Source organism: Podarcis muralis, chromosome 2 (genome assembly GCF_964188315.1).
Source record: "Podarcis muralis chromosome 2, rPodMur119.hap1.1, whole genome shotgun sequence".
NCBI lineage: Eukaryota > Metazoa > Chordata > Lepidosauria > Squamata > Lacertidae > Podarcis > Podarcis muralis.
The window spans coordinates 100,561,339-100,583,232 of record NC_135656.1 but is presented as its reverse complement, the minus strand read 5'-3'; the positions used below and the strand labels follow the sequence as shown (position 1 = coordinate 100,583,232).

General features: G+C 45.0%; 1 protein-coding gene across 24 annotated transcripts in view; it reads right to left on the bottom strand.

Annotated features, from left to right (window-relative positions):
- The window catches only part of CADPS (calcium dependent secretion activator), a 337,672-nt gene extending 322,291 nt beyond the window's left edge, over positions 1-15,381 (bottom strand). For all 24 annotated transcript variants that reach the window (XM_077925069.1, XM_077925070.1, XM_077925077.1 and 21 more), the window contains exon 1: positions 14,240-15,381. In XM_077925069.1, coding sequence (XP_077781195.1) covers positions 14,240-14,593 — 354 coding nt within the window. In that variant the 5' untranslated portion in view covers positions 14,594-15,381. The remainder of the gene's footprint in view (positions 1-14,239) is intronic.
- Between the last annotated feature and the right edge of the window lie 6,513 nt (positions 15,382-21,894).

Here is a 21,894-nt window from a genome sequence, read left to right as displayed (position 1 = left end):
CCTCAAAACATGTATTTCCCAGCTCATGTGCACCTCAAAAAGAAGACAAGCAAACGCTCGGTCAGACATCACGCTGAACACAGGTACAAGTGTTTGTGTGAAAGAGTGTACTTGTGTTGATTCACCTATTAGTGTGCACAGTGACACAACCTCCATTACGGCCTTCCCTGCCCCTCCTACAGAATTCCTATCCAGAGATAACTGTATCCCACTGGTCTTCCATTCTGCCCACTACATCTAAGACCAAGCTCTCCAGTTCAGCCAACTTAGCTTGGCAGCTTCTAGCATTAGCGTGTAAACACTGGCATAAAACAACAACAACAACAACAACAACAACAACAACAACAACATTTACACCCCACCTCTCTGGCCAGGTTTCTCCAGCCACTCTGGGAGGCTTCCAGCAAGATATAAAACATAATAAAAAAGCATGCAATATCTCTTCAAGTTTGACATTTTGACCTGCGGGGCTTTGTCCTTTCTGAATTGCTATTTTGCACCCAGCACTCACAGTCCTTAGGTTTACGGCTCACATATTTAAATTTCCATCAATTTTATCATCTTCATCCCAAAGGAGAGATTTCCTTTGAACCACCTCCCCAATTCTTGCTGGCTCCCCTCCCCGGCAATCGGTTTAAAAGCTACTCTATCACATGGTGGTAGGAAAGGGTTTGTGGGGAAACCCAGCCAGATGGGCAAGGTATAAATAATAAATCATTATTATTATTAAATTATTATGTGTTCACTGGGCAGTTGGGGGACAGATTCCGAGCCCCCTGCACTTCCAATTATGTAACTAAGGACATGGAGGTCTTTGAACTGGGCTCCCAAAACCAATAAGAACACAAGAGCCTCCTGGGTCAGGCCAAAGGCCCATCTAGTTTTCAGAACGGCCAGTCAGATCCTTAGGGACCCCCAAGCAGAACCTGAGGGCAACAGCACTCTCCCCACTTGAGATTCTCCACAACCGGTACTCAGAGGCATGCTGTCTCCAGCAGTGGTGAATGAGCATAGCCATCGTGTCTAGAAACTGCTGATAGCAGTGGCGTGCGGTGAAATTTTTCATAGGGGAACAGTTAGGGCCTTGTGAGGGCGATTGGCCCGGGGGGGGGGGGGAGAGATATCACATGCAGGAGCATCACAGCTCCTTCCCTAAGATGGGCAGAAACTACCTGGGCTTTGGGAAAGAGGCACCTGAGGGACATTTAGGGGACTAGCCAAGTTCCCCATGTCCACTGAGTGCATGCCACTGGCTGATAGCCTTATCATCTGTGAATTTGTCCAAGGTGGTGGCCATCGGTGCCTCTTGTGGGAGCAAATGCCATAATCAAGCTATTTTCAAAACTTTGTGGGGAAACAGTGCAGTCTTCTAAGCCCAACCCCAAGCAAAACAAGGGGTGTTTGTCCCATCGCTAGCAGGCACCTAATGTTTCTTCGGGGAACAAACACACTCTCTCAGCCTACTCTCTCTCTCATACACATTGTAAGGCAGCCTTACTCATTTTCGTAAAAAATGAGGTGCCAGCACTCTTATCATAATAAAAGTGCCAGAGGTGGTAGCAGACTCTCTCTACTGGTGACAGCAGAAAATGAGGTGCTGGTATTCTGTGCCATTGAGCACCATCACAACAAAAGCACCAATCATATCCATACAGATGCAACGTGGTTAGGTTATGGGTGCTTAGCAAACAGGGCCAGGTTTCGTGAAAGAGCAGGATGCTGGTCCCCATAAGATGCATCATTGTTCCCCGCTTAATTCAGAACCAAATTATCTGGCTCCAGTCCTTATTTAATTAACAGCAGACTGGATGTTTTCTCTCCATCACACTGATGTGTGTGATGAACTACAAGCAGAGGCCGCAAAATGCATCAGAGTTTGTTGGCTTGGCAGAGTTTATTTGTACCTGTGGAGGCCAGTCTGGGCAAAGATCCGGAGGCACAGATGGCCCTGTATTTGGTCCAGTTGGGGCTTTGCATCCTGGTACTGGGTACTTTGAAACCCACTCAATCAAATGGTAAACATTAGATGCTTTTTCTCCTCCCACAACATTTATGGCCTGGCTGTGTTGGATGAAGGGATGGGATATGTAAACACTGATCCCTTGGCAAAGGGAAAGACAGATGCTTGGATGTGGGTTGAGAAGCAATACCGAAGTTAGACAATGTAATGACAAACTAATGGAAGAGACACACTTTTTAAGGAAAAGTGAATGTGGATATTGGTTGGTAGCCGGAGCTCAGGCACAACAGAGGAGTTGCTGACTGGATTCAGGTCATCAGTACAGCCTGCAGTGGCAATGAGACACAGGCACTGATATTCACTCTGAGGGTGGCAGCCATGAGTCCCTGGGACACTCAAACTGGATCCCTAGAGACAGTTTCCTCAGCATTTGCTGTATGGACACCACCACATCAGGCACCTCTCACTCCTCAATGGCTGTACAGGAAGCACATGGGGTGGGAAACAGGTGAAGGCTTGTTTGGGATGTTTATCTCTAGCCCCATTGAATAATCTCTACTCTTCAGCAAGACGGTGGTGCCTGGGAAAGGTAGTCTGGGACTAGAGAGACAGAAGGCCTCAGCTAGAGAGGAGAGTTTGTTGGAGGAAGTTGTTCACTCCTAGTGATCTGTCCATGGTCCTCCAAGCCTTGTGTCTGATCTTCCTTATTCTACAGACCTGGGATCTGTGAACCATCTCTCTGTTTTGTCAGTTCTGGTTCTCTCCAGCACCCTAGTCTGCTAACTGGACCTCTTACCTTTCTGGCCGTCTCTAGGTTGGGCCTTTCCTAAGGCAGGATGTTGCACTCCCAATAAAGAATAAGCTGGCTATGTTATCCCCAGGGTCTGAGGCAGTATGGCTTTGAATATTAGCATCTGGGGAAGTAAACAGTAGGAATGAGATACTGTACCCATGTCCTCCTTGTGTGTTTCCCATCGGTACCTGGTTGGCCACTGCGGGAAATGGTTTTTGAACTAGGTAGACTTTTGGTCTAATTCATCAGGGATGTTCTTATACTCTGTGTTGTCTGCTGACTCTCAATTACTTATTCAGACTATACACAGGTGCTGGTAAGTTTAAAAACATTATTAACAGGTTCTATAGAAGTTCCTGCAGCAGGGACTCACCCTGGTTAAGGGAAAAGAAAAAGCAGGGAGTTCGGAGACTGTATTTAAGGGGACATTGTGCTTGAATGTAACACACATGCCAGAATACATAGCTGATGAGCTGTGTTCAATTTCATAGGTCATAATTTATGTAAGATTCTTCTTGCTTCATTATACAAAGTTAATTGGCATTGCATGATTTAGTGTACACATGGTTATAGGAGTTGCACAGGATTCCAGTGGCTCACTTTCATGCTTAAAAATGTCGTGTATGGTCTATCTTCTCTCAGCATCAGTCTCTGGAGCAAGACTGTTTCAAATATGCCAAGGCAAAAGGATTCCAAATCAACTGCTTTGCAAATGATTCAGTGATCACGGTGAATGAAATAAGGGAGGGAAAGACCCCTGTGGAGGTAGGTAGATAAATGATAAATGCTAAACCTATTATGAGTGGTTGAAATTACTAACACAAAGGCACACTGCTTCAGGGAAAGTGTCTAGACTATGTAGAATGCAGCTATAAATAATACTCTAAAGACAGAATTCTACTCTGTGCTCAAAAGCACAATCTGAATATGCCTCTGCACTGCATCGGTTTTTGCAGTACCTAGTATCTTTTGAGTTGATAACTCTCCACAAATTAACAACTACCAGTGGCACTGGCAGTAATCTTTGGCATTTAAGAGCCACTCAGTAATTATAAATGGTTAAGTAAGAACCTGGATTGAAAGGTATTTATTGGCATTTTCCTGACTTAAAGTAACAGAGTGTAGAAGAAGACAGTGAATGGCAATCATTTAAATCCACTCTAATTAAGAGGAGGCGAGGCTGCAGGAAAATGAATTGCAGCAATATTTTATCTGGAATTATGAGCCTTCTATAGATGGGTTCCAGGTTTGCTTCCAAGATGGCATTTCATACATGGCACACCTCCACTAAACGAGAGTGAACTCCACCAAATTAGCTCTTTAATAATGTAACTATTAATACTTTTTTAAAGCTTGTTTTGAAGCATATAAATGTAACTAATTAATAACAATACATTATAAATTCACTATAAAACTTGTTTCAAAATAATTTTCTGACAAAGCTTCTTTTAATTAATTCTACTTAGGAAAACAAATAAAAGAAAACAATGCTCGCTGAGTAGCATTTGTGACTACTTTAGGGGCTGTTTTCAACATCTTTAATCATGATACTTCTCACAATACAAAACTGGCTCCCAAATAAAACTTGATTTTTGTAATGATGTTGCTATTTGCTCCTGACCGAGCTCAGTGACTTGTACACTGTGCTAACATAACTCACTTCCTGTTGTCCCTGCCACTCTCTTCCCTCCAGCAATCTATGTTCCCTCTTCCAACTTCTAATTTAGTCATCCATTTTGTTTGGATGACTCCAAATCCATTTTGGGAAGAATGACTCAACCTTTGATTCAAAAGCAGGGAATCTCCTTTTCTGTATGAAAAAAAACCACCTTTCAGGCTGAGGCTACCCCTGAAAGACCTCTCCTCTACTGAATAATCCTAAGGACATAGTTAGCTTTGCTTAGTGTCAAAAGGCATTAGGAACATAAGAAGCTGCCTTGTACTGAGTCATACCAATGATCCATCTAGCTCAGTGTTGTCTATACTGACTCCCTGGAGCTCCCTGGAGTCTCAGGCAAGGCTCCCTCCTAGCCAGGGATGGAACCTGGGGTCTTCTTCATACAAAGCAGATGCTCTGCTACCAAGCTACAACACTTTCATTGCTAGCTTTACCTATATCAACAGTCATTTATCAGTTATGATAATAGAATCATAGACTTGGAAGAGATCCTAAGGACCATCGAGTCCAACTCTCTGCAATGCAGGAATCTCAACTAAAGCATCCATGACAGATGGCCACCCAACCTTTGCTTAAAAACCTCTAGTGAAGGGAAATTATCCACCTTCTGAGGGAGTCCATTCCACTCTCAAACAGCTCTTACCATCAGAACGTTCTTCTTGATGTGGCAGCCCTTGAGATATTTGAAGATGACTATCATATCTCCTCTTAGTCTCCTCTTTTCCAGGCTGAGCATACCCAGTTCCCTCAATCATTCCTCATAAGGGTTTCCAGACTCTTGATCATCTTGATTGCCCTCCTCTACACATGTTCCAGCTTGTCAATATCCATCTTAAATTGCAGTGCCCAGGACTGGACATGGTACTTCTGGTGTAGTCTAAGGCAGAATAGAGCTGTACTATTAACTTTGCTTGATCGAGACATTATCCTTCTATTGACACAGCCTAGAATAGGCTTTTTTGCATCACACTGTAGAGTCATGTTAAGCTTGTGGTCCACTAAGGCCCCTAGATACTTTTCACATGTACTACTGGCAAGCCAGATGTCCCCCAGCTTATATTTGTGCAGCTAATTATTCCTGCCTAAGTGTAGGACCTTACATATGTCCCTGTTGAAGTTCATGTTGCTAGATGGGCCCAGTTCTCCACTCTGTTCAGGTTATCTTGAACTCCAATTCTGTCGTCTATGGCATTAGCTACCCCTCCCAGTTTGATACCACTGATAGCTATATCCTCTGTGAATTTGTCTAATTTAAGCAGCAGTTGGGTGGCCATCTGTCAGGGATGCTCTAGCTGCATCCTGCACAGCAGATCTTGCATTGGACTAGATGAACTCCACAGTCCCTTCCAACTCTACAATTCTTTGTGGCCACCAACCCACAGGAAGCTCACAGGTAGCACCCATGCCCTACTGTTTGTCACAAGTTCCCCATCACCTAGAAGCTACCTGCACATTGCTGAGATCCAAATCTACCATGTGCACAGGTGCATTTGCTACAATAGCTATTTTTTAAAAAAAGAAAACTGATTGCTTATGCATTTAAGGCAAGATTTAAATTGTGGTTGCATGAGAGATGTTGGGTACCAGTGCTGTGCCAACCCTTATCCTCCAGTTTTGAGAAGCACATTGCTCTCTGTGCAAGAGGGACATGAGAAGCTGCCTGGCACCAAGTCATACCAGTGGTCCATCAGGCTCAGTCCTGTCTGGCAGCAGACTTCTAGGGTTTCAGGCAGGTGACTTTTCCTGCCAGGGATTAAGCCTGGTACCCCTTCTGCATGGGAGGCAGATGTTTGTTGACGAGCTACAGCACCTCCCCAAGGGTAGTAATTTTTTTCTTTCCTTTTCACCAAAGGGAGGGGGAACATTTCTCCAAAAATTTCAGGACAGGGTTGAGACTTTTTAAAGTTATGCAAAATTAACTTTCAAAAGTTAAATTTCTTTATGCAGCATGGTGCGGTCCTCTGTAGCTTCCCCTGGTTTCCTTTTTAACTTTTAAAAATTGTTCAACTTTCAGATGCTCCAGAGTCCATCTTTCCTGGTGCCTGAAGACACACAATCAAGGACACTGCCTGTGGAGCACCAGAGAAGAGGGCAGACAACAGCAATTAAAATAAATAAATAAAATGCCCATTACCTCTATCTAGAGAAATGGGGAGCCTTCCTGATAATATCTAATGATTTATTTCCAAGCAAAAGGACTTTGCTAAAAAATAACAACAGGTATGTGGTAACCATCTTCCTGGAAAAGGGCATCATGGGGTTTTGATGGTACCCAGAAAGGCTGCAGATTGCTAAGCGATGCTTTTACAATGGAAGAGGACGCTCCCCTCCATGGCGCCCTTGTAAGTAAGCCCAAGAAACCAGCAGTTTCCTCATAACAATTTCACTGAAATTTTCCTTTCCCTTTGAAATTTCTGCAAAAGCAAATTCATCCATCTCTCCTCCCACCCCCTCTCTCTGAATACACAAAAACAAAGTGGATTCAAATTTTGACACAGCACTATAGTGGTTGCATTACTGGGCCTAATGAACAAAACAGGCAAAAGGATTATTTCTATTGGACTAAAAGATATGGCCACTGAATTTACGTATGTTCCTTTTCCTCTGCAGAAGTTATTAGGAAACTAAGAATGCATTCAGGATGCGAAGAAGCGCAACACTCAAAGAATAATCATCTATCTCACACATTGTCTCACGTGACAGACAAATGCCAACAACACACTGTGACCAACACTCCAGCAGCAACCATGTAGATGAAACAAAACAGGCCTTGAGCTCTTGGATGAACTCACCCAAGCAAATGATCATGATGAACAATAGCAGCTGATTCCTCTATGGCTTAATTTTCCTTCCAACATGATCTCTCTCCATCTGACCTCTCTCTGTCCCAAAGAGAAACTTACACAGCAGCACCTTCAGAAAAGATGCCCAAGGTTTCATTCAGAACACTTCAAACTTGTAGTTGGGGTGGAGCAGTAGGTCTAGTCCAACCGCCTGAGAAAAAGCTAAACGATGCCTTCATCACTCCCACAGTAGTAGAAGAAGAGTTTGGATTTGATATCCTGCTTTATCACTACCCGAAGGAGTCTCAAAGCGGCTAACATTCTCCTTTCCCTTCCTCCCCCACAACAAACACTGTGAGGTGAGTGAGGCTGAGAGATTTCAGAGAAGTATGACTAGCCCAAGGTCACCCAGCAGCTGCATGTGGAGGAGCAGGGAAGCAAACCAGGTTCACCAGATTACAAGTCCACTGCTCTTAACCACTACACCCCACTGGTGATGACACCTGCCCGATTCAGACCACAGTGTGCTCCAAACAGGCAGTAGGAGCATATTGGAGCTGAAAGCTCCATCAAGTAACTCCATCAGGGCAGCCGAACCCCAACCTCAGGAAGAAATGCTGGGCCAGTCCCTCTGTGAGCATCTCTAAGCAATCTGACCTTGTAGAACACATTTTTCTGAGCCCCAAATATTACTGTCACACATATATTCAGCAGTGGCACAAACCGTCCTTTGAAACTTCCACAGCAACTCCATGCCTCCTAGTATGGTGTCCCTAGTTGAAGGATTGCAACATTAACTGCAAAAGGGCAGAAGAGTTGTAGAACGACCAATACTTCTGTCATCAATCTGACTGCCATTGAGCAGCCCACCTGAAGCCTCTTCTTAGAAGGCAGATCCGAGTAACTGAAGTACATCTATTGCTGAGAGATATTTTAAATTTTCTTTGCATATCCTTTTTCTCTCCTACCTGGTGCTTTTCCTCTTGTCTCATTTCTAAACTTGGTTTTGGGCAAGAGCTTGTTTTCATTAATTATTTGTGAAGGGCATAATTTATTTAAAGCATGATGGTGATGATGCTGACAGTTGTGTTGAGAACGGAGATCTTTGGTGCCATGTTATTTTCTCTTTTTGCATGCTAAAGTCCACAGATCACACTCCTAAGCAACCAATCCTGCTCATTAGATTTGATTATCTTTCCATTTGGTGTGAGAAAATGTGCCTAAACATGCCTACTCCTAATACAAACAAAAGCAAGTCTGTTTCCTTCTTTTAATGAATAAATGAATGAATGAATACTACCTCCACTGATGGTGAAGTTTGTCACCTGCATTTATCCAAAGTACATATATTATACTAAAATTTGACTTTGTGTGGCCCTAAGGTCACAGCTTCCCTCACCACTGGGATGGACACTGATATATATTTACTTCCAGTGACTATAGTTAGGGAAGGGCAAATCTGTCAATTTCAGTTTCTTCCTCAGATTTTTAAATTTTCCCTTGAGAGAGTAGTGGGAATTTCAGTAAAATAGTGCAGGAGGCAACTGACAAGGAATAATGCCTTGCTATGCAAAACATGGATACCCTTTCTTGCATACCAAGTTTGGTAACTCAGTCTAATCCCCAAATCCCACGAGATCTCGGCAAAATCTCACAAGATCTCATGGAGCACAAGAGGTCTTGCCAGAAGCCAATTCCACTGCTGGGGTTTGCAGGTGCCACCATGCAACACAGATAAGAGAGGTGGGGCACCAGTGGTGTGGGTGGGTGTGGTGGCAGCATGTTCCTGTTTTGCCTCAAGTGTTGAAACAGGAAGCAACACTCCTGGTTTGAATGCGCATGAGGCCACCACTTTGCTGAAACTAAGCTGATCTGGGTCTGGACAGTGTTGACGGGTGGCTGCCTTGGGAGTCATGTGGACCCTCAGGAAGAAAGGCAGTTTGGACACAGCTTACTGTGGAAAAGCAATATGGAACTAAACTAAACTTCCCTGCTTGTGCTAACCTCAGCAACTCCCTCTTTTCATAAAAGCATTCAGCCGTTACAACTATTGCCGGGATCAAAGCAACAGAAAGGATTTTTCAGAATGGGGAGACTAAGCCCACTGTGCTTCTCTGAAGACTTCAGATGCTGCAACTCCGTTCAGAATTCTTGAAACGTGACAAATTAAACACCTTTCGGCTCTTGATGCACGTAATGATGTAAACAACTCTCATTGCCATTTTAGCATACCTCATCATCCCTTCAATGAAACTGCAGCTGATGCAATTGTCTTACAATCCCTTGCCTGCTCCAGACGGACAAGAAGCTGAGCTCATCCAGCTCTAAAGCAGCTTCACAATCAATAAGCAAAACAAGAGTGGCTGTCTCTTCTTTAGAGCAGTACAAGTGTGTATCAAAGACTGCCTCTTTCTTTTCTGGAGGCTGATTAGTTTGCATGGTGGAGGAATTAAAAGTTGTGTGTGGTCCCGTCCCCCCCCCACGCCGTTCCTCCCCCACCCAAGCTCAGATTCTCTCTGTCTCAGAATGCTGACATCTCCGTCAACAGTTCCAAAAGATCTTGAACAAATGAGTCATTCTTAATGTAGGAAGGCAAAGATATTTGCTGAAACCAATCTGTCTCAAAGAGCGACCATGTGCACTCATCATAACTACTCTTCAAATATCTGGAGGATACCATTCAGATTGTCCAAAACAAGATATACTGTAGTTATGTTGAGAATGCAACACTAGCGGGTCATAGAAAGAGCATGAGTTCAACTCAATTCACTTTCGAATCCTCCACTCATAAAAACAGCCAGTCACGAAACAGAAATGAACACATAACACAATCATTTTGCTACAATTAGTTGTTGCAGTAATGAGTTTGCTTGAGGCTCAAATCTCGCTTAAGGCAGTGCATGTATTGAAGACAAGGAGAATTTTCCCTAAGTAATAGCAAGAGGTGGAATCATCTCACGCAATCTCCATGGAAGTGCTAATTTAAGAATATGCATTAAAACCCATTCTTTAGACACAGCTGGGGACTCTGAAGGGAGACAATGGAAACTCTTCTCCTACTCAAAAGCAGTTCTGGAATATTGGTCAGTGCACTCCCCACTTAGCTTCAACATAAGTGACAGAATCTTGATGTCAATGGGCTATTCTGATTCTGCCATCTTCATTCATTCATGCATTCATTTTATCTCTACGGATAAATTTTCCGTGGGTTGTTTTAATTCATAATATGGCCCCATTAGGTTTTATGTCCTTTGCCATGTGCTTTAGCCAGTTGTGTCACATTTACTGTTCAGGACCCTGGCTTGGTTTAACTCAAGTGTTTAAGCCACTATACTACCACTGATGTACAGAGAGTTAAATTATTTTCAAGTAAAGTTTGTTGCCTTAATTGAGCTGTAAACCTATGTTATGCACTGTTTCTCCCTTATATAAAAAAGAAAGAAAAAGATTGCACAGTATATGCATCATCTGCGCAAGGTCCCAAATTCCTTAGTCCCCACCCCAGAATCTCCACCTAAAAGGCTCCCAAGGGTACAGACCCTGGAGAACCACTCTCAGCCAGATTAGATCCCACTGGGTTAGATCAGCCAGCAATTTAGCTCAGTATGAGATTACACCATGTGTTCATATTTGCTAAATGTTGTTTGCATCCCCATTTACTATTTTTTGGGGAGAGATTTCCACCCACCCACCAGACCACACAATACTTGCAATGTTTTAAAACTTATCTTGGCAACAACCTCGCACAACAGAAGCATTCCCATTTTACAGGTGGCAAGTCAAGGTGCCTGGCCCAGCAAAGTATTATGGCTGAGCAGACATTTGAAAAAATGCCTTCCACATCAGAGCTCAATATTTCTAATCCATGTAGCACCCCTTCCACCTGCTCCCTGTCTACCTTCAAATGAAGTTTTCTTTTTGAAACCTACTACTCTCAGCCCCCTCTTCTTATATAACATGGAGAAATTATGTTGCATTGAGTGAGAGGGGATAACAAAATGCACAACTGTCAGCAGCATGATACAAAAACCATCAACCCCAAACCTAAAACCACGCAAGGCAATAATATTCAAATATAATATGCACTATCACCAATGTATCCCATATAGCTAATACATGTGTATAAGTGTTTGACCTTCCACACTAAACTCTCCAGTTAGTCCTTCTGCAAACTGTGTTCCCTTGAATAATTTTTTCCCAGCCTCCTTTTTCTCGAATGGGCTAATAATAGCCTTGTGATGCGACAAACTGAATGAATTTTTGAAAGTCATTTCCATCAATATGTCCTAGAGACGTTCTGGTTTAGAAAGGCCGTTGGCAAGGCGTGCAGCCATTTGGCATTCTTAAAAGTTTGCCTCTAAGGTTTTGAATAAACTAAATGTAACTTTGCCTTTTGTTTCCCCCCCAAATAGAGTTAAAAAAGCTATGTGAGAGCATCGCTTAGCTAGATAATAGAGAATGAGAAGGGAGGCAGATGCAGCTGAGTTATCTGGTCTTCTTCACAAAACACACAAAACCAAACTAATTTGCTGTGATTGTCTAGGTGATAGATGACCCTGCCCTTATAACTGAAAGTGTCAATAGCAGTTCTTTTCATTGGGAGCTAAATTGTATTGCCTATTTCAAAGTCCACCTGGGTCCCCCGTGTCCCTCCTTATTCTTGTAATCTCTCCCTCTCTCTCTCTCTCTCTCTCTCACACACACAAAATAAATAAATAAGAATAAAACCTGTTTGATACTAGTTTTGTAGTGCCCCTTTGGCGAATGCATCTTGTGTAGGTCATGCCGGCACTTTGACTGGAAAGGAACCTTTCCTCATACCACAAGAGCAAGCTAGGTTTCATTCAGAAATATAGAGGTATCTACTCACAAGCATGTTTTCCAGGCTAGGCCTTAGTGGAGTAGTAATTTTCTTTATCATCTTAAGTTTGTATTTGACAAACTACTTATTTATGACTATCCCTGCTGATTCCAGTGGGAGTTTCAGGTTTATGACCTTCATTTACACAACAAAAATTGGGGCAGTAGGGAGAATTGACTACCTTTCCTAAACATAACTCATTTGGAATTCATGGAATATAAGCATAACCATCAGCAGCTTACTGCAAAGAGTGCGATTTATTTAATTGCACAATGTTTAATAATACTCTGTACGAAGGCTGTACAGTGTATGCTAGGGTTTACTAAATCAGTAGGAGTTTTGCCATCTACTTCCATGAAATGCGGACTGCATCTTTAGGCTACAATCTTATGCTCCATTCAGCACAGTTAGACATACTTGAAAATAAACAAGTTATGATGGACTCTGCTCTTGGGCTGGAAATCCCTATTTTGGCAGGAACTCAGTGGTTGACCTTGGGAAAGTCACTTACTGTCTCTAAGTCTCGGTTTCTAAGCTATAAAGTTTAGATTCTAGTGATCTGCTTCACAGAGCTGTTTGCAAGCCCAAAGAAGAAAAGCAGTGCTGAGGCACATCATATATTAAAAGTGCTAAACTATAACTAGAAAATGCATCAACTACGGGATGCAGCATAACAACGGCTGGATTAATTACACCTCTTTTTAAATAGATGTGCACAGAAGGCTAGGATCACAACAGAGTACTAAGTACATGAGAAGTCAAGGCTTTTTATCCCCCTTTTAGTTTACTCAAACCCTGGTAGCTTTCGGTGTGTCTCTGATTTAAAATTTAGTGTGCATGTGCAGCAGGTACCCCTGCTCCTGGTCAAAAGAATTATGCAGAGCTCATCTGTAGTGCTTTTTTGCATTGTAGAAGAAAGAAAGAAAAAACAGGCACGAAAAAGAAAGTGATCTGAACTTAGCGTGAAGCATGTTATGCTCCTGTTCAACATCAAACGCCGCACTGAGAAGGCTTATGGCTGGGGCTCCTCCAGCAGGGACACAAAAGCTTTGCTGCAATAATTGGTTCTTACAGTAGCACAAGCGCGGCAGGCAACTGGGCCAGAGTAACCTTTGCTCAGAGCTCCTGGAGAGCAATCGCTTGGCTGCTTCTCTCCAGCGGGTACAGCAACAGTCACCTTGGGACTAGAGGGGTGGGGTGTGCAAGAGCGGAGTGAAGGAGCCCTTCAGGACTCAAGAAACACATGGCCTGCTTTTAATCTCTGTGGTGTGTTGACTTTTTTATTTTTATTTTTTTAAAAAAGGCCCCTTATGGCAATAGCTGCAGTTACATAAGGCATAGGGGAAGCAGCCCAGAGAGACAGACAGAGAGAGAGAGGATATGGGTCATCTGACTTCTTGTCCACTGTCAGGGTTATCCCTCTTCAAGCAGCAATGCTGGGCGGATTCTCTCCTACTTTCTTCTCTGGTGCTGCCCTTGTTTCTCACTTTCCTCTTCCCATCCCTGCAAATTTCTGCTTCATTTCCACTCCTCTATCCCTTTGGCTTCCAGCAGTACTCCCATCGCCTTGATCCTGGGCCTGGGTATGTGTGTCTCCCTCGTGTCCTTCCCGCTCCCTCTCCTCTTACTGCATCCGAATGCTGCAGGCAACTCCCAGCCTTTCCAGCTCAGCAGGCCACTTCCCACCTCTGTGGTGGTGCTGGACGCAGGCCAAGGGGAGCTGGGTTCAAAACCTGACTCAGCCATCTCCCTCTCTCTGACAAGGTCTCTCTTCTCTGAGCTTCAGGGACTGCTTGCACCTCCTGCCAGGGTTTTGTTGTAGAGAGGGATGAGATCATGGCTGCACATGCACTTTTTATATTGTATTAAGAAAGAGGGCTGGCCATGATGCCTAAAACTTGCCCAGGGAAGGGTTGCCTTCCCATGTCAGCTGGCCACAGAGGTCTCCCCCTGCCAACCTTGGGGGGAACTAACAGTGCGGCATTAACTGTCCCTGGGGGGGCTCTGCTTCTCTTGTTCTCCCACCTCCCTGCTCTGACCCTCCTCTTCTGCTGAGCGCCAGGTGATGCTTCTCCTGTCTGCCCCGCTCCCCTTCGCAGACATCTCTGCCTCTTTGCAGGGTCTGCCCGCCAGCCCTCCATTGTTCTCCCCGTCCAGGCGTTACCTTCTGCTGCCTCCGAGCCATGTCGGTGGGCTGCTTGGCGTTGAAGGGGTAGGCGATGCACCTCATGACGAAGACGTAGAGCTGCAGCTTCTTCTTGCGCTCCTCTTCCTCCTTCTGCAGCCGCTCGAGCTCTTCCTTCTCCTTCTCGCTCACCACCGAGGGGCTGGGGCTGGAAGGCCGGACGCTGCTGCCGCTCCGGCTGCTGGGCTGCAAGCCCCCGCCGCCCCCCGAGCTCTCGCTGGTCCGGCTCGGCGAGAGCCGTGCCCCAGAAGCCGCCGGGGCCAGCACCTCCTTGCTGCTCTCCTCTTCCACGATCTCATCGGATTCCTCCTCGCTGGACGACGGGTCCAACATGCTGGCGGCGGATCGTGCCCTTGGCGCGCAGCTCTAAGCGGGAGAAAGGACCGAGGGCAGGCAGGCAGGCAGGCAGCACAAAGCCCGGCTTGCACTTCCAAGATGCCCTCCTTTCACAGTCTCCTCCGGCTCATCCGCCGAAAGGTGGCTGGCACACCGAATAAAGTCTTGTCCTTCTCCTCCTCGGCCACCACCCTCTCAGCTCCCTGCAACTTCAGCCACCGAATCGCGCCAGCCGATCTCCGGGAAAAAGTCGCGCCGGGGAGCCGGTGCCCGAGGAGGCGAGCTGCCTGCCTCTCCGATGCAGCTGACAGCCGAGAGGGCGCCGCCGTCTCCCCAACAGGAGAGACAGAGAGCGAGCGAGAGCAAACGAGCGCTTACGTGGGTTTATGGTTTTTAACTCTTGCCTACCCGGGACTGGCTCGGTTGCTTGCTGCACAGAGAGAGAAAGGCGTCGGGATCAAAGGCTGCCGTCGCGGCTGGCCTCGCTCTCTCTCTCCTCCAGCGAGGCCAGGCGAGGCCCCTCCTGCGATCGATCTATTAATACAGAGCTAGGCAGATGGTGGCTCCTCCGCGCGCGCTCCTCTCCGCCTCTCTCGCTCGCTCGCCTCGCTCTCCCGCTTAGTTCCCGTCAAGCCAATAATAAAGCCGCAAGGCGAGAGGAGCTGACCAGGGTGCTGAATGTAAGCAGCCAACTGCAGAGGCATTGAAAAGCGCCCGGCGCAGCAGCGGCCACAGCGGCAGCAGCAACAACAAGCAGAACAGCCCACCCTGGTCTGCGCAGGCTCAGAGCTCCCGTCTCCTCCTCTTCCCTCCTCACCCACCCCTCCCTGCACGCGTGCGTAGCACATGACTGTTTGGGAAAGTGACGCCCCCCAAAGAAGCATCTGCCCTTACCCAGCTTCCTTCCTTCCTTCCTTCCTTCCTTCCTTCCTTCCTTCCTTCCTTCCTTCCTTCCTTCCCGCACCCTCCTGCTGCCCCTCTGATTTCCCAGCCCTGAGTTCTTTTCTCCTTCTTCCTGATTTGACTTTTCTTCCCTGCCTCGCTTCCTCGAGGGATGGGGTGGGGCGGCGGAAGGAAACGTGGAGCGGGTTTGCAAGCAGAGCTGAGGAAGAGTGCCAAGGGGTTGGGTGTGTGTGAGAGAGAGAGAACAGCGGCAGGGAAGGTTAGGGGGCAGAAGTGAAGATCAGAGGAAGTGTGGGGAGGGGAACGTTGTGGTAGCAGTATGGGAGGCAATGGGATAAATCCGATGGGGCGGGGAAGGGCAGGGGACGCTCTGGTTGCAGGCTGATCAGTCTATGGGAAAGGAAGGGCAAATCGGGATAGCGGAAGGGAATCCAGAAATCAGAGCAGGGCAGTAGAAGGGCAAGTGAATCAACTGTGGGGTGAAGCTACAGTCCTAATCAGAGCCATACCTAGGCTTCGTTGTGCCCTTGGCAAGGAGCTGTATTGAAGCCAGGAGGGACCATGGACAAGAAACTCAAAAAGTTTTTTTTTTTTTGTCACCTTGCCACTCTGAGCCAGAGTGCAGAGGTGCAATTTTTGCACTCCCCTGGAAATGCACCCTTGGCCAACCTAACCAACCCCTTGGTACACCCCTGATCCTAACTCCATTTACCTGGGAGAAAGCCCTACTAAATTCAATAGGAGTAGACATAGTTAGACTTGCACTGCAGCTCAGTTTGATCCTTCTCCCACAATTCTAGGAAGTCCAGGTCAGCCAGTGAAAGTGACTGGCAGAGTATATCCAGGAGAAGTAAGAGAAGGCAAGTGTCCCCACAGTGCAGGATGTCACTGTGGCATTTGCTGCTATAAGGGCTGGTGGCGATAGTAGCTGGTTTAGCTGGCTTTAAAGGAGGGGGGAGGAATTAGGTAAATTCGTGGAGGTTGTGTGTATAAGGGAGTACTAGTCATGTATGGTGGCCCTGTGGAAGGTTGATGTTCAGGCGTAATAATAATAGTTTATTATTTATTCCCCGCCCATCTGGCTGGATTTCCCCAGCCACACTGGGCGGCTCCTAACAGAATATTAAAAACACGATAAAACATCAAACATTAAAAATTTCCCTAAATAGGGCTGCTTTCAGATGTCTCCTAAAAGTCAGATAGTTGTTTATTTCATTGACGTCTGGTGGGAGGGCGTTTCACAAGGCGGGCACCACTACCAAGAAGGCCCTCTGCTTTCAGTAGTGTAAAATGTCCAGTGTAGTAGGGAGCAACCATTGCCCTCGTGTCCTGTTTGTCAATAAAGGAAGCAGGATACTAGACCAGATAAGCCCTTGCTCTGATCCAGCAGGAATCTGCTTATGCTGATGTTCACACAGCATCACCCCACAGAAAAACACACCTCCTGCTGCAGTTTGATGGCATAACAAAAAAATAACCGTTGCGAATTAGAACAAATTTCAGATTTGATTAGAGGATTTGCAGAGTAAAGTTGATATTAATGATGTCTTCCCAAGACTAAAGTTTATGTTTATGTTGTACTTTTGTACTGTTTTATTGTTGTTAGCCGCCCTGAGCCCGGCTTCGGCTGGGGAGGGCGGGATATAAATAAAATTTATTATTATTATTATTAAAAAGGTGTGTGGGTTTGCTTTTGCAAAATAAAATGGCAGGTCACAACAGTCCCATTGAATTTCATAAGAGCTAAGTGGCTTTGGGAGGAGGGTCTACAGTTATATTTTTAAAAGAACAATATTACCAAGTCTTTGCTGAACTGATTGCAGAGCACCACATACACTTAGCTGGCAGTAAGTTCCATGGAGCTCAATGAGGTTTAGTTTAGTTTAGTTTAGTTTAGATTGGACATGTACAGGGTTGTAGGAATCCTAGACACACTTGTTTGGGATTGAATGCTGCAAATTATGAGCTAGGAAGTCTTCATTTCAATCCTTGCTTTAGTCACAGACTCAATAGTGTTAAATCAACTGCTCTCTATCAACCCATACCCATCTGTAATATGGGAATAATAGCATTAACAGTCTATCTTGCAAGAATCTTGAAAAAGATTGTCTGCAACACTCTGTGAAGTACTTTGCCTGCCCTTGTTTATATATCTCTTCTCTCCCTCATTAGTGCTGTGACCATGCTGTTTCTGCCCAGTGTCTTACATGGCATCCCTGCAGTAACAGTACCACAGTGCTGGTAAATCTGTTAAACTGGCAAAAGTATTTCTGGAGAAGTATATTCATGAATATGTAGATCCTTTTTTCTTGCATGGTCATGCTTGCATTAAAGCTGCATACACAATGCAGTCTTATGGTACATCCTCCTGTATGAATCTCACTGCCTATTAAGGCATCGTAACAGGGCCCTGGTTAGAGTCTTGCCTCCTGGAGTACTTAGGACAATGGCAGGGTTTTCTCACAGCTAAAATGTGAATAATTGGGAAATGTGGATGTCAAAACAGCACTCAGAGGAGCTGAGCCATTTCAGACACTTTAGTTTCCTCCATAGGTTACAGCCCCTGAATGCAATTGCACAGGAGAAACATGGTCTGATCTAGGGATGGGGAGAAATTAAATTCAGTTAACATTAAAAGGCAAATCTACCAAATCCTCACTTTCTGAAACAATATGAGAACCAAAACAGTGTTATCCTTAAAAATGCACAATTTCCTGAATTTTGCAATGCAGGTCTCCAGTCAAGTACTATGTACAAAAATGCATATACTGGGGTAAAATGTGGATAAAAATGAATATATTAAACAAAATAAGTCAGGTAAATGCATTATATTAGGAAAAAATGGACAAAATGTATATTAGGCAAAATGCATATGAACTCGTGTATATTAGGAGAAATTTGCATTAAGTTGCTGATGAATTTGCATGAGGACTTAAAAATAAATAAATCAGAAACTGGTGTTTAAATGTGGAGGACTGAATTTACAACTGGAAAAATGAGAAACCAAGAGAAACAGAAATTGACGGATTTACTCATCTCGAGTCTGATGTTGCAATCATAAACAGTGCAATTCTGACAACAAATACTCCGAAGTGAATCTGTTGAATTCAATGGGGCTTAGTTCCAGGTCAGTGGTGTTAGGGTTGCAGCCTCACTTGGGGGTGAGACCCATTGAGCTCAGTGGGATTTACTTCTGAGTGGTAACACCTGACTGTGCTTTTATTCTTGTCGAATGGTGTAGGGGTCTTATACTATACCCCAAGGTTACTCATGGAGGACCTTGTGCCTATGGCTACTGCTGAAACAGGGGTAATAAAACTGGCACAGATGGCAAGCATTAGCACTCACCATGATGAATATTGCCTCAAGGATTTTTACGGGGAGGGGAATGTGATTACTCCAAGAGCACCTATGCTGCTGTGCATTAAAATTTAAAGATCTTTCTGATCAGGCTCAACATGTAGGCTGCACATAAATGGAGATCAGGGCTGCCTGTGGAGAGCAGTACAAGTCCCCCGCAGAAGCAGAGAGTCATAACCATCGTGTTTCACTTCCATTTGTGAATGGGAATAGGTGGAAAAGCGAAATAGTTGCATAGTTTCTTGTTTCACACGTAGTTTGGGGGTAACACTTTTGACAGTGAGCCTGGCTCTTCTATTCCTGTACATTGTTCAGAGCACTCATATTTAGGATGCACTCTGCTCACCCTGAAAAGGGGTAGGGGCTAGAAAGGATGCCCTAAACATAGTCTGCCTCCCTTTTCCCCTGATTGGATTACCACGCCCAGTGGGGTCACCACCCAGTGGCTGTAAAAAACAATTGAACTTTGGAACATGGAATATATGGACTTCTTTGGGGAAATAATGCAGGATGAACACTGACAATTGAGAAACACTGACCTCCAAGCACTCCAATTGGAGAACAGCCGTTACCAAAGGCGCCATGGACTTTGAAGATGTTAAAACTCAGGACAAAAGGGAGAAACGTGCTAATAGGAAGGCATGCTTGGCAAACCCTCACCATGATCAACTCTTGCCCAGAAACCTATGTCCCCGCTGTGGAAGACTCTTGGGTTGGGGTAATGTTTAGGGGGGTGGTTCTGTTGCTGTTATTATTGCCCTAATTGCTTAAAATGTTTTAGACTGCTTTTTAACTTGCGTGTTTTAAAATTTGGGGCTTTTGTTGTTGCTTTTTTAAATTAAGGGACGTAAGATGTGCCTGGGAAGAGAGGAGCTGAGGAAAGCAAGGGTGACCCCAATTGCAGTGGTTCTGGGCAAGGGGAGGTATGGGGTGGAGGTGGGGCAAGCCAGGTAAGGGGCACATGGCACAGGCAGTTGGTGACTATGCCATGTGCCAGCCCCTCCTCCAACCTGGGAAATTATGGTTGCCCTATCAGCCAGCCCTCGGGTCTGAGGCTGCTGTTGCTGAATGCTAGGTCGGCTTAGAGTAAGACCTTCCTCATCCATGATCTAATTGTGGATGAGGAGGCCGATCTGGTCTGTATCACTGAGACCTGGGGTGTGTGAGCAGGGAGAAGGGAGAAGGCAGGGAGAAGGTCTCACCCACCTGTGTACTGAGGCAGCATTAGGGCAGACTTGAAGGTTGGGGAGGGGAAGTCTATAAAGATTCTCTCTTTTTCCAGGCTCTTTGTGCAGTTGGGGGGTAGGATCCAGAGTGTGTGTTCTTGACAATGGGCAATTGGGACAGTTAAGGGATTGTGCTGGTTTACTGCCCACCTTGCTGCTCAGCAGTCTCCCTGCTTGAACTGACAGACCTAATGTTAGAGGCAGTGCTGAGAACTCCCTGACTGCTGGCCTGTGGGGACTTCAATATCTATATAGCCAACTCCTAGTGGCCGAGGAGCTCTTTGGCCCACCAATAAAATATGTGAGGGAGCTGCCCCCCCCCGCCCAGTTGATGGGCAATGCCATTCAAATGGTGTGAATGCACCACATCATGTGATCAATTATGGGGGGGGGGCTTACCTAGGCCCCCAAATATTTTATTCAAAAAAGGCAATTGGCTTTGGGGTGGCTCAGGACTTCATGGCTGCCATTATGACCATGGGGCTGTCCCAACATGTGACCAGCTTATTATCTTGATTGCCTTTCAATGCTGATTTTAACTTCAGCAAATTAACTTCCCTATATCCAGCTTCTACCTGCTTAGCCGACTTCTCACATGTTTATTCAATCCAGCCTCTCTCCCTGGCAGGAAAACAGAAAAGTACAAGCTAACACCTACGTAAATGGTCAAAAGATGCATAATGTAAAAATGACACCCACAAAAAAATGATCACAATAGAAAGAAGCTAGCCTTCAGTGTGTCTTCAAAAAGAGTTCGAATACGTGCTTGTCTATTTTTGCACTGTGCTGAAAAGCAAGCAGTGCGAGAGGGGATAGGAGTGCAATTATGCATATGCAACACCCAGTAGTAATTTTTCTTATTAATAGTTAATTGCATGCAATTATCCACTGTGAATGGATGAATGAAACGACCAACTCTGTCTTTTCTAGAAGGATGGTCATGTTAGTTTTGTAGCAAAACCAACAAAGTTTTTTGTGATATATTAAAGACTAATGGGTTTATTGTGGCATGACCTTGTGTGAATTGAGCCCACTTCTTCAGATGTGGGTGTAAGTATACCTATACGCAAATGAAATGTAAGAGGCACGTCTGTGGGCGTTTTCTATCTCTTCCAACAAGTCTTTTCAGTAGATGTCTTTACCAGATTGCAAGTGTATCAGAATTGTCTGTAGATGTTTTGTTTCATTGCTTGTGTGTTTGCCATCCTGGCTTCCTTTGGGAGAAAGAGAAGGATATACATTTAAAAAGACACAAATCAATTTCTGTGCAAAGACCAAATATATACAAGATCAGAGGGTGGCCCATTCACAACAGCAAACACACCACGTTTTTGAGTTCTAACTATGCTGTATTAGTGATAGAGAAATATCAAATGAGGTCTTAACTTCTGGATAATTTTCTGGACAATTGATAAATGAACTTTGGTCTGCTCAACAGCAGAAGCAGTGCATAAGTGACAAAGGGTCATGGAATAATAGAATTATTGAGCTGGAAGGGACCCTGAGGAGCATCTAGTCTAACCCCCTGCAATGCAGGCATATGCAGCTGTCCCATAGGGAGATCGGACCTGCAACCTTGGCATTATCAGAACCACATTCTGAAGGTGGCATTTGCTTGACTCACCTTTGGTTCTAACTGCAATAGCGAAGTTGTGTCAAAATGTCCTAACACATGTAACATCAGACTGCCATGTGATGCTAAATATGCTGATTTAAAAGGGCATGTTGAAATCGTTCTGTAACGTTTGCAAGTTCCCACTATATTTGAGGAGGTGGTTTATGTGCCTGTTGTGTGCCAACTATTGTATA